At 39.4% G+C, this 13,536-nt stretch overlaps 1 protein-coding gene across 2 annotated transcripts in view; it reads left to right on the top strand.

Annotated features, from left to right (window-relative positions):
• HPGDS (hematopoietic prostaglandin D synthase) overlaps nt 1–13,536 on the top strand; it is a 32,775-nt gene that overhangs the window by 12,773 nt on the left and 6,466 nt on the right. For both annotated transcript variants that reach the window (XM_067297083.1, XM_013951605.2), the window contains exons 2-3: nt 1,749–1,890; nt 12,284–12,376. In XM_067297083.1, the coding sequence (XP_067153184.1) occupies nt 1,758–1,890; nt 12,284–12,376 (226 nt within the window). In that variant the 5' untranslated portion in view covers nt 1,749–1,757. The remainder of the gene's footprint in view (nt 1–1,748; nt 1,891–12,283; nt 12,377–13,536) is intronic.

Here is a 13,536-nt window from a genome sequence, read left to right as displayed (position 1 = left end):
AAGTTTGGAACTGAGAAGATGCAATTGTCAAAAGTTATCTCCTCGGAGAAAAGAAAAGCGTACCTTTCTCACCTGCAAGCTGTATGTGCCAAACAGAAGACAACTGTATTTTCTGGTAAATAAAACACACAAAATAATAATTACAAGCTTTCTAGTGTAACTTATTTTGCCTTTAGCGTCCCTCTTTCACAAGATGCAAAAAGAACATGCTTCCTTGACTTCAAAAATAATTGTAGTGGAATCTGTTTTGAAGCACTTGTAAATACATCAGCAACACTCAACGTCTGTAATTGCTTCCGTTCCAGGACTTTGATTTTGAAAAATCTCCATTTATTACTCTCTTCTGACCCTGCAGTGTGCTCAAGGGGAACAGATACCTTTCATGGTAAACTAAAGAACCTCCAAGCGTGCTCAGTTGCTGTGAAATTTTTGCCTTTACTACCATTAGGATGCAAAGGAGATACTTTTACTTTTGAGGAGAAAGTGGCAAACAGTTTGCTCGCTTCAGACTGAATTAAGTACAAGCTTTCCTATTTCCTGAGCAAAGAGCCTCTCCCTCTAAAGGGAAAGCTGATGATGCATCTGCCCTCAAGCATATATTTTCTAAGGCAAGATGACTGAATAGAAGGTTGCTTCTGTTGCAAGGTTATTTAGTAGCACTTACTCATTTCAGACAAAATGTTCCCTTTCTTTCCTAGTGCAGAGTATCTATGTTACATACTTTATTAATAAACACTATGGATCAGATGGATATCAAAGGATGATAATTGATACACAAGGTCTACTTTAAGGCTAAAATGGTCTTGATTAGAAAGGGTTTTATTTTGGAAGAGGGGGTAGCTGGTTGTTTTAGTTTATTTTCACCAGTACATTTAAATCTCACCTGAGCTCATAGTCGGATCTCTCATATCAAGGCACTGTATGCACCAAGATGAAAAGCTCATTTTTGGTTTGAAGAAGCTTTATCTTTCAACCTTTCCCATTCCATCCTTGTTGCACAATCAAACTTAAAAGTGCATATTTTCTTTTGCTGCCTGTCGCCCTGAGAAACAAATTGGGCCTTCCTGAAACGATTCCTAATTAGAACTGAAAAACACACATGTGAAAACCTAACTTAAAATCACCTCAAATTTTCTTTTTGAGAAATAGTGAGAATTTGATGATTTTCCTTACCGCACCAGGGCAGACTAGTTCCCATAAGAAACTTGCTTCTAAAATGAGTTAGGTCAGTAGCCTATGCAACTAGGGTAATAGTTCATGAGTCAAGTTTCAGCAGTTGGCCAATTCTCCTGATTCAGTCTTAGAAGAAGGTCTCCATAAGCGGTAGAGGCTGAAATAGGGCGGGCTTGAACAAAATAGCTACTGCCTTGAGCAGCAATAACAGGGTATGCGATTTTTGATATACTCTTTGAAAAACACCTTACAGAAACGTAAAAATGGCCTGAATTTGAAGCCACACAAAAATAAATGAAAGCTAAAAATTCATAACAACTCTAAAAACCAAGCCAGCTTTCTGAGGTAGCAACTGTAAATTTAGCTGTAGTTATCCATGTTTGAAGACTGAGGCTGACAAATGCAGAACAAAAAGCGACTAATGCAATGATTGCAAAGTACAACACACCATACTTTGGTGTAATATGTCCTTAGCATTGTATAAGCATACGTTTCACAAACAAGCACATGGTGCACTTTTGTAAAAAGGAGCTGGGTCACACATATTTTACATAACTCAGTGTCTTCCCTTTTAGGGATCCAGCATGTCACACTACAAACTGACATACTTCAATCTGAGAGGAAGAGCAGAAATCAGCCGCTATCTGTTTGCCTATTCGGGCAAGAAGTATGAAGACCACAGGATAGAAGCAGCAGACTGGCCCAAAATCAAGCCAAGTAAGTAGAACAGATTCTTGAATCCAAAGCTCTCCTAGAAATGCTGTCTAAACGCAAAGCAAGTGAAGAGGTACCTATATGTTTTATGACCAAAAAAGCATTCAAATCTGGGCTTTAATGAAGCCTATGGGAATGTTATTGCCTAGAATCAAAAGAGCCAAAAAGTCGCTCCTGAAACTCTAAGAGAAATCCAGACCCAAATCTTTGGAAAATGTAAACCGCATGGTTCCTCACATTTATCACTGCCATCCAGCTGGGCTTCTGCTCCTAACCAATTCAGTTCAGTTTGTCTGCCTAAAGCTGATCAAATACGTGCTAATCGTCCAGGGTTCTTAGAGGATTTGGTCTCAAAGATCACGCTGCAGCCATCAGCCCCATTTCAGAAAGCCAAATGGAAAGGAACTGTCAAGAAGGACACTCCTTTGCAACCCGAAAGTTGTTCAAAGAGGGAAAGTGGTGAGAGTAAATGAAAGAAATCAGTTGATTTAATAAGGAAAAGAAAAAGAATTGAAAGAGGTGTTGGAATATCAGTGCTCCTAAGCACAGCACAGCCCTACTAAGTGTTCCAGGAGTTCTCCAGAAATTACAATACTCCCTTTGATGTTTGTTATTTAAAGCTGCCTCTTTCAAGGTATTAAAGCTATTTGTTATTTCTGCTCATTAAAGTAACCATAGTCAAAGACAACCTTGAGCTGGGAGACTGGGGCACATGAAATCAGAGGTATCAGTGTCTTCATTTCACGGATTTGGCCTGTGTTTTGTTACACAGGCTGTGGCACTTCACATTCTGAAGAAAGGATAACACCTTTAATTTGGGGGGGAGGGAGGGGAGGGGAGGGGAGGGGGATGAACACAAAACTAATGCAGAATGTGGTTTCCATTAATTAAGTGATGTTGCTTAGGGGGCTTTCGCATCATTTCATAAGTCAGTGGGCTGCCAAATTCTTGTAGGGTGCCGTTAAGCTTGGTTCTTTCCTATGTTTTCAGTGACTTGAATGATGAATACTTAAGAAACCACCACTCCTCTCCAAGGGGCAGTTTAAGCTAACTGGTGCTCAAACCAAGAAAACATTAGCTAACAACCCACAAACACAAGTGAAAATGAAACTGTGGAAACAAAGAGAAAATGTCAGTGAGGCATTATTCACTTTGCAAACCTTTTCTTCATAACAGCTCAAGCCTGTTGACCAGGTAGTATAGCTTCTCTCTCCTGCTACCACTCTCAGAAGGAGGAGAGAAGCTAAAGACAAGACTGAGAATTCAGGTGACTCAAGGAAAACTTTGCATAGGCCTTCTTCATATTTAACTATGCACATATTTACACATGCACACCCTGAAACAAAGTCCACAGAATATTAACAATGAATGCTTTTATGCAGAATTCTGCATAATGATTTTTAAGTAAGACAAATTTAAAAGACCAAACATGAATAGTGATTTAAAGGCTACAGAGGCATTTATATCCTAAGATGTTCTAATAGCAGATCTATCAGCCAAGGTCAAGGTGTTGTGCATCTCATGGAATATTGATGACATTCCCAAAGTCTGAACCAGCACAAGTAGTAATGCAGGAAAGTTCCTCCCATGCTATTTCTTCAGTGTTCCCATCATGAACCTCCCCCAGTGAAGCCTATGATATTTGTTCGCTACAGTGCCTGCCCAGCTGCAATACCATTATCATCAAAACATTGGAAACAGAGGTCTCTTAGACAACGGAACTGGAAAACCTGCCATAGTTTGTTTTTGTATCTGCTGCATTAATGAATCTTGGCCAAGTCATTTAACCTTTGGGCATCTTGCTTTCTCTTTCTGCGATCTGAGAAGTTTGTTAATTAACCCTTACCAAGGGTTAATTAACATTTTTGATTTTCTCTGCATAATGACCTTTCATAGTAGCCTGTGTTACTACTGATCGTTAGTGGGATTCCAAAGCAGATAAGTTCTGTAATATGAGGTGGGAAGACATGCTGCTGCTCTCAAGCCCAGATTTGGGAAATCACCTGTGGGAAACCATGGCTGGCCTATGAGATCTTTGAATTTCAGGCTTCTGTAAACAAGTTACTTCCTATCAGTCAGTGGATAGGAGCTGGGATGTAGGTAACTGAAAGGGAAGATTTAAACCTATAAAGAAATAGTTGGATGAATTTCTGAAAGTGCTACATCTCATAGCTGGACGCTAAACTTCTGCTTCTGGAAGGCTCACTGAATCCTAGTTCAAATATAGCAAATGCCATGATTACTGCCACAGCATGCATTGCAGAGAATGTGCCAGTTAAAGATTCATCATCTAAAACAAGAGTTAAGTTAAATCCTGTTTTGTATGCACAACAGTGTAATGCTGCTAAGGAAATTGCCTGGTGACCAGCTAGCTGATGACTACCTCCTCCTCCTCCTCCTCCACCTCCTCTGTCAAGTAGTAGTCACTCGCTCGGGGTATTTCCAGACAAAGTAAACTTCCACAGACAAAACTGAATAAAAGGTAGCAACAGGTCTGTGAGGTTAACAGTCTTACAGTGTCCAACAAGATCAATGGCCACTGCCCCGATCTGCCCCTGGGTATCTTTACAACAATTTTGTACGTCAAGGCTGAACGCCGGAAATGGCTGCCTCCAACTAGGAACTAAGTGGCTTAGTGTCAGGTACGGCAGAGATGCAGCATTTATTCTAAGGAGAACAAGCTGGTTGCATTCTCCATTATCCCGAGTTTCCAAAAACATTCCACAGCTGCCTCCATGGGGGAGCAGGTTGAAGAGGGAATAGAGAAAACACTGGTCCTCAGGAAGAGAGGTTACCAGAACCATGCCAACAAGGAGTTCAATTACTGCTCTGTTCAGCAGTATGTATGGAATAGAGAGACCCTTCCAATCCACCGAGCAGAGACGGGCATAATCCACCCTGCTGAGAGATCGTGTACACTACTGTCATTTGTTTTCAGATCTTTCTTATGGAGCTCAGGAGTATTTTCCCATTTTGTCCTGACTAGGTCTACTTCAATCAGAACAGAAATTAAAGCAGCAGATTCCAGTAATAATCTCATTCTGGTGAAAACGAAAGGGTGCTAAGCGTTTAGCAATCATAAGGAGAACTAAGCTAAGTTTGATGCAAAAAAAGTCAATTCATATAGCTCTTTCAAATCATGGGGAGGTTATGAAGCTAAAGGCATTATCTAAATGTAACAGCAGCTAAATGCAACAGCAATTTGGTACATGCCTTGCTTGCAACTCTCAAAAATCATTAAAATTGGTACAATTGAACTAATTATATAATTACATTTTAAAGCAAAGTTAACAAACAATACGCACAAACTGCTATACATATTTCCATACAGTAAAGCATGTTTGTATTTACCCACCTGACTTGGAAAGAAGATCTAACAACAGTTTTGCCCGAAAAGGTCTACAAGTATAATATGTGCCTCTTTTTTTAAAAATGTCAAGTATGATGAATAAAAAAAATACTTAGGGAAGAGAAAATTTTGTTCTCATAAATATGGACAAAGAAAGTCTCTTCATGATTTTCGACCTAAGGGAACAAAACAAATTAAAGAACCAAGTTTGTCCAAGAGCACCAGGAGTCAGTTCTCTGCACAGAGCACAAGTTTGCTTCATGAATTAGCACAAAATAAAAGTAAGGTTTCATAAGAAATACCACTCTCCCACCCAAATCATACCATATAAAACAAATACTATCATTATTCTGAAAAACATGCTTCATGATTTCTTAGTTTTCCTGTAAAATTGAAGAGAAGCTAGAAAATGTCTTCAGTGACATGAACGTGGAGAAAGGCTGTTTAGAAAGCAAACTTGCAGCTGCTGCAAGTTTAATTTTTAAACTGGATAGAAGTGTGATGTTGTTTTTTTGTTGTTTGTTTTGGCATTTTCAAGTGGCTAATTACACCGGACCTTGCCCGCCACAACAAGCTTTCTTCTTAATGATTCTTTTAGCTCTTTCAGGCAAATAAGTAACTCCTTGCTCCTAGAAATACTGTCTCACTCAATTTTGTCCACACTTCCCCCCCCCCCTTTTTTTTTTTTTTTTTTAAGAGGAGAGAGGTTATATTATAAAAAATTAAACACACATGTCATTTGGCTTATATATTCTTTTATTCTATACTTATTCTATATTCTTATATTCTATTATATATATAAATGGCAATTTCTTTATTTCAACATTTTTCTTTCCTTCCTTCCTGTCACCAATAAGATAATCTTTGGTAAATTTTCCAACTGCTAACTTCAGGCAAGAATTGTAGTTTTAATATAAATAAATTTGAACAAGGTAGTATGTAAGTAGTAGTTGTGACTAGCTTTAGCACAGAATTTTAAAAACTAATCAAGTAGAATATTTACATGGTCCTTCAGTCTATACAAAGTCAGTAATTGTTAGAAAAGTAAATAAACTTACTCTTTACGTAACAGTTTCCTTTTGAACAGACTTAGACTCAAACATGCCACCATTTAATCTGTAGTCCATTCAAGATCTACACGCTGACACATAATGGGCTAACTCAAGATTTGTACTATCACGTAACAGGCTCTTCACAAAAAGTATTACTGCATTGACATAAAATATGATATAGTACAGAACACACTGCAATGGTGCACCAAGCTACCACCTCCTTGAGCTATTAGGCTAGCGTGTAGTAACAGCTGCTGTTCCGTGGCTCATTCAAGGAATTTGAAGCAATGGCAATTACGTGGACTTTACAGTCATAGTAAAGGATACTTCTATTGCATTGACAGCTGTAAACTTCCCACAAACTGTTTAGGGGGTGGAACTGTGCTTGAAAGCTCCTCAGGGAACTTGAGATGCTAATTATTGCACTAAAAATACTTTTAACATAACAGAGGAACCTTGAAAGATTTAGTACCTGACAGCAGAGAACAGACAAGAATTCCTCCAGGAAGCACTCATCCCATTTCCTGAATGACTTGCTACTGTATAGCTCTAGCTAAAGTAGTATATAAATAGCTATCTTCAGGTAAAAAGTAGGGCTTACCAGTCACTTCTGAGGAAAATCGTAGTTGTAATAGCAGCAGCACTAATGCTGGGTTCAGGTTAGATCAGAGCGCCATTCTGGCCATCCCTCTCCAGCAGATATGGATTCCAGATGCCTCCAGTCCAGTCGCTTCCCAGCAGCTTTGCTTCTCTATAATAGCCTTCAAAGAGCGTTTGAGAAAAATGAATCTTTCATATACTTAAATTGAAAGATACAAAGTATCTGATAGATTTGTTTCTCAATTCAGTTTAAAAATTAATGGAAAGGAAAGAAGTTATAGTCGGTTTTCTAAGCAAAGGAGAATTTATTTTGACATAGTTACTGTACTAAGAAACATAGATGTAAAACTTCCCCCCCATCCCATTTTGATCAATCCAGTTGCCTTACTACAACATCAACTTAAGCTGCCTGTTAATTAATCAGGTTTTGAGGAACATTCAGGTACTTAAATACAGGTTGCTTAGTGTCAAGGCGATAAACTATTTCAACACAGGCAGGAGGAAACAGGGAAAAAACAGGTCAACTCAGGAGCATTACGCACAGGAAATATGGGAACCTGAACTCACACATCCAGGAGCAAAAGTGAGGTGAGTGAGGATAAATGTGGAGAAGAACGAACAGAGATGAGAATAATAATGAAGATGGTGAAAGGAAAGGGAAGAAAGAATTAAGGGAAGGGAAGAAGAAAAGGCTGTCTGCGTGGGGGCTTTTCTGCTGGCCGGGAAGGGGAGAACAGCGGTGAGAAGCATACCACAGCACTGAACCCAGATTTCTCCAAGTCAGCAGCCAAACAGCCTGGCTGGCTGTGACAAATCTGGGTTCTGTCCACGTCCTTGATGGAGAAATAGATTCCTCCACCGAGTTGTCCCTAGGAGAACAAGCAAGGAGCTCTGTAGATCTGCAGATTTCATTACAGCAACACTAAAAACAACAAAAAACCCAGGATATTAGAAAAAACAAGAATTTGATGACTAAAGTTCAATTTAAAGAAGGCTGCAGGTTTAGCTATCCAAACAACATGCTTTTTAAAGCCCTGTTCTCCTTTGAAGTGGGTTTTCATTCAAAATCTGGAAATCAACACAAACATTCATAGTGCCTTTTACTACAGATGAAAAACAAAACAAGTGGAAACTACAAGAGAAAGGTCACGTATTTTATGCATGCCTGAAAAATGACACTGTTGCCAAGATGACGACAACAGATTTTCCTAGTTTCCCTTCCTAAAATATATTTGCTCAAGTGGAAGTTGGAACCTTTGCAAGACAACATTGTTTGGCAAACATGGAAAGAACATCCATATAGATACACATGGGAATAAACTGACTTGAGCACACAGCAGCCCCCTAACTGATCAAGGTTAAAGAAAAACTAGCTAAGTGGCATGCACATCCTTCCAGTCTGCATTTTTTTAGCTTCACTATTGATTCATGATTGCTCTCTGATTCATGTGGGCTCATGATTTGCCCCCAAAATCCTCATTCTACTCAAATAAAATCCTGCTCACCTTGCAGCCTTATGTGCTGTCTCTTTCACTTACTCATCTAAGGTAGGAACATGTGCAGGAACTGGCCCATGCGTTCAGTCCACGTGGAGTGGCATAAACCATGCCTTTCATCAAAAATGGGCACCAGAAATTTAGCAGTGTTTTAATACAATGATTCTTCATTTGGCACATTCATACACCATGAAATGTTCCTTAAACATTAATGCGCGTTGCTGGTTAATAGAGATAGAGCCAAAAGTACTAGAGGAGGCTCAAAATAAGCCATGGAAGCCAAATCCACAAGTGGAAAAAGTAGCACTGCTTAAACTCATTTACAGACAGATCATTTTCTGTTTGTAGTTTGGTGTCTGAGCAGATGGCCCAGCTGTGTTTTGATCTGCACTTGAAAAAATGGGATACAGCCAAGGTGTCTACGGAGGCCACAGCGAGGCCATTTATCAAACCCTGACCTTACCCCTCCAGCAACCAGTCAAACTGTGTCCATCCAGTGGGAAAGCTCTTTGCATCCTTTCTAGCAATGAACTGTATCTCACAAACCCATTCACCTCTTCTCTGCTGGTTAAAAAAAGTCTCCAGTTTTCATAGTGAATGCATTTCTGTCCACAGCATTCAGAGGCTCATATATACAATCAATCCACTGCTGATACTATCAGTTTATCAAAATTAGCATTTTTAAGTTAACAGAAGAGCAAGATACTTCACTCACACTATTAAAAACTTTGGTCTTCCTACGTGAATTTTGGGTTCTAATGCCTCAAAGGCAAAAAGTTTTTCTTTTCTTTTAGAACTTTGCCAGCCTGAAAATCCAACTTTAAGCTGTTATAACTTCTTTCCCAATATGAAGGACATTCGCCATAAATATTTTCTGCCCCTTCTCCATTCTTTGCTATTTTCTTCAGCCGTAAAGCAGCCTGGACATCTGTCATATTTTCTGGTGTGCTACAATAGCACAACCTGCGCAAAAGAACTTTTGAAGAAACATCAAATTTTTTATAGTTGTCTACACAGCACAAGTGTTTTTCTTCAAAAGTTTCAGAAGTTCCACTTATTTACGGATTAGTAACCCAACACTTGACAAGCGATCGGCTTGGTAAAGTCAATGCACAGTTATATACGAACACTGTATTGGCAAGAGAAAAAGTTTACATTCAAATCAAGTTTTTCCTGTTCTTTTAAAGAAAAAAAAAAAGAAAAAAAAATCAAATCGCATTTGGAACACACAAGAAAGGAAAGAACATCTCCCATCTAGTGTCTCCTATGCTTTAAAGAGTTGATTGTTAGCAATGATGACAATTTCTATGCTGCCTCTTCGCAAAAGACCCCAAATCTCTTTATAAATCAAATAATTCTTTTTGGACATATAAGACTTGCAGGAAAACATTCAATAAAAGCAACTCTTACTTATTGATTTTATACTTGCATTATGAATTACAAAATATTTCTATTGCACACACAAAGCAATAGCTGCAGTTTGTATACTTTTGATTAAAAGAAGTTTCTTCTCCAGAAAAGAGTAACTACATCCTAATGAAAACAGGTCAGCATTGAGGGGAAAGCAGTTTATAGCCATTACTTGCATTTTCAAGGAGTGAATAGCAGTCTCATAGAATTTTGTGGACCAGCAAAAAAAGAACCCAGAAATAGCCAGATCCCTGAGAAACAGATCATTAGGAATTACTGCTAGCTCTTCCACGCAACCACCAAGCTGTCTTTATTGCACCTTAGTCCATTTTCCTCAACTGTCAAAAAGATGCCTCCGTCCTTTTGCTGTAACCCAAGTTTTCTAAAACAAACAACCCTGTCTGTCGTTTTCCTTGTAGTGACTGACAGAGTGAAAGGTCAAGCATAAAGTTGTGGCTTTTAGGCTTTCCTCATGTATGCAAATACAGCAGAAAATGATGTGTTCTGTTTCTAGATTACGCAATTTTTGTTTCCTAACCAGAGCCATGATCACTGCGTTTTGACAGTTATTGCTAAAGAGACTTGCGTAGTCATGTTGACCTAGTCACAACTGCATCAGATCAGCTGCTGTCTTACAGGGGCCTCTGAAGGCAGCCTGTTAACTCCTACAGGGAGTTAACGCTTACCACTTATCGTTCGGGAGCTAACTCTGCATTTCCTGCTATCCGATTGTCAAGCTCATAACTTGGAATACAACTATCTTTAGGATGTTACATAAAATGCTGTAAAGTGACTATGCCATCACTTTTAGCAGTAATGTAATTCTCTGATCCCCTCTATCTGCATTTGCTGGAAGGATGCATCTGTATCCTGCATAAATAAACACTATTTCATGGTACTGTGGCTTTAAACATACTGGTATTCAGGGCACGCTGCACCATTAATCCACAGTGCAGAACCAAGGCTTTTCTCATTTTCATAATCAGAGAGCTTTTCAGTTTAGCATTCAGGGATGTGTCTTTCCACCACTGGATTCTCAATACAGTAACAAGTGGACTTGCCAGGACCTTGCTGCTCTCTGGATAACAAACATATGGAGTCATCTGTGCAACAACTCTACTATTGTTTCAAGAGAAAATAGCATTGTGTACTTTCTCCCTGGGGTAAAAGGGTCTTCATTCTTTTTGAGCTCTCTTGCTTCTGCTAGTCATCAGCATCAAAATTTATACTGGCCTCCCAGTGTGTTGAACTTGGAAAAAATTGATATCATTAGTACTCTGTACATATGCCTAGAGAAAATGCACAGAGGAGCCCTAGATACTTTGTGCAGCTGCCAAATTGATTTTGCAGATATGGATTTGACATCTAAATTCTCCTACCTAATGTAATCTGCATACTGCATGCTAAACCACAGAGCCATGTGATAATGTTCATTAATTACTGTATCACTAATGAAGTTATTTTGGTTGACAGGTCACAAACACATCAAGTTCCACTGTTTTCCTCTTTCATTGTACATCACCTCCACTCTAGACCTGAGCTGCTGCATCTCAAATCCTTTGCCATGTACTATACTGAGAGCAGCCTCCTGTAGTCATATTCTCATGTTTTTCCCAGCTTAAATTTTGTTCCAAGATTCCAGCCTCATTTGATACCATGCCAGCAGTCTCTCCAGAATGTAACAAAGTTTTCACACATATTATACTACTAAATTGATGATTTAAAATAAGATTGATCTCTTATCTCAACCTCTATTACAGATATCCATCATGCCTGCTTAGTTTGTCTTCCCCGTGGCTTAAGTTTGGAGACTTTTTCCCATGACTGGCTGAGGTTTTTTGAACGCAAGCCAAGTCAACTAAATTTGAGTATCTTTTAGCATTTGTGGTTCAATATGAGACCTGTATCAGTCTCTTGGTCATGTAAGCTTTCACTTCATCTCTGCTGGAGAACTGTTGTGTTAAATGTCTTGTTACAATGTTAGTTCTGAAATACAGATGCTTTTCTGAATCATTTCTTCTGAATTCCAAACAGCAGTAAACTAAAAAGCACCTTTGTAGCTTTTGCCCAATCTCTTCTTTCATAACCCAGCTGGATCCTGCACTACTAGATCTTCAGTAGTACTTTGCCTAACCTCGACAGTCACTCTCCAGGGGAGGGCAAAGCAGGGAAGAGGAGGAAAAATAAGCCTCCATTAATAAGTTTCCTTGCACAAAGAATTCAGGATATGTGGGAGCACATTTAGTCTTTAGAACACAAGGCTAGGAAATGGGATACCTGGTTTCTACCCTACAGCTGTCATCTTGCAACATTACCCTGCTTATCTCCTTAACCTTTTTTTAAATTTTAATCCATATCTATAGCAGGCTGTGAAACTAGTAAGTATTGTAACAATGCTTTCCCTCCGAGAGTGTTAAAAGTGCAACTATTACAGACTTCCACTGTTATTGCTTAGGATTTAATTTAATTTTTTTTCCCCTTCCTCCAAGCTATCCCGTTTGGCAAAATCCCCATCCTGGAAGTAGATGGAGTAACCATTCACCAAAGCCTGGCAATTGCAAGATACCTTGCCAGAGAAACAGGTAACATGTATTTCACAACTTTCTCACTCTGTTCTTCACCCACCTTTAATGCTCTCTGGCAAAATACATCCAACCCTAGCAAAAACAGAAACAGAGTAACAGAAGTCAATACTAGTAAGGCAGTATTACTATCAGTGCTTTTCTCAGGCATAAATGATTAGTTATCAGCCTCTTGTTGCACCTGTAGTTTGCTTGCCAGCACTGAGGGCTGACTACAGAAATGCCGTGTACTATACCGGATGCTGTTATGGGTGCTACTCTCAAAGAGATAGTCTAAAGAACCTCTGCACCCAGGAATGCGGCGTGGTGGCAAGTGCGTCCTCAGCAGGCTTCTTTTCTCCAATTCGCTGCCAGAGTTTTGCTTACTCGACTGTGGCCACTTTAGAAGTCCTCATGAGATCTCAGGCTATGTCCCCTGCAGTTTCAAGGTCTGAAAGAAAAAACAAACAAAAACAAACAAAAAAATCAACACGCACACCATGGAGCAAAGTGAACAGTTGCACAATACTTGAAAAAACTACGTTCTCTTTCTTCCTGCACATCTCCCACACTTACCTTTTTGTGGTTCTCCAGCACTCACTTTCCCGCTTGTCACCAAGGAACAATTGCTGATGCCTGGCCGGGGATGGGCAGAAGAGAGGCACAAAAAAAAGAGTTAGGCTAACCAAGATTATGGAGTCAGGGAAGTATTTTCTTTCTGGACTCAGACCTGAAACACTAGAGCTGCATGGGCAGGGCAACCTTTGACCCAAGCTGTGCATTACCTTCAAGTATAGCAACACACCGCAGGGCACGGGAGCTCTATGGCAAGATTTAGGGCCATTCACATGTCATGTAGACAAAAAACTGGGAAAAAAGGTTCAAAGTAACAATCTAACGCGTGAAGCGCTATGATGTTCAGAGTTAAAGCCACTTTGCAAAGCATCTCTATTTGCATAATAAGCGTGTATATTTGAAAGAAGACTCATAAATAACATCCTCCTTATATTTGGTTGATTTTCCCCTCTGTACATACTGCATGGTTTTTAATCCGACTTCTCCAGTCAACAACCTTTATTCTCCTGTCTCTGCACAACGGAAAATCTGTATCTGATTTTCCTAAGGCTCTGAAGGCAAGTTTTCCATGGAGCTCAGTTTTTGAGCTCTCACGCTAACCAGGA

Source organism: Apteryx mantelli, chromosome 5, assembly GCF_036417845.1.
Source record: "Apteryx mantelli isolate bAptMan1 chromosome 5, bAptMan1.hap1, whole genome shotgun sequence".
Taxonomy (NCBI): domain Eukaryota; kingdom Metazoa; phylum Chordata; class Aves; order Apterygiformes; family Apterygidae; genus Apteryx; species Apteryx mantelli.
Note: the sequence above shows the minus strand (reverse complement) of the source record. Positions and strands in the feature narration are given on the sequence as shown.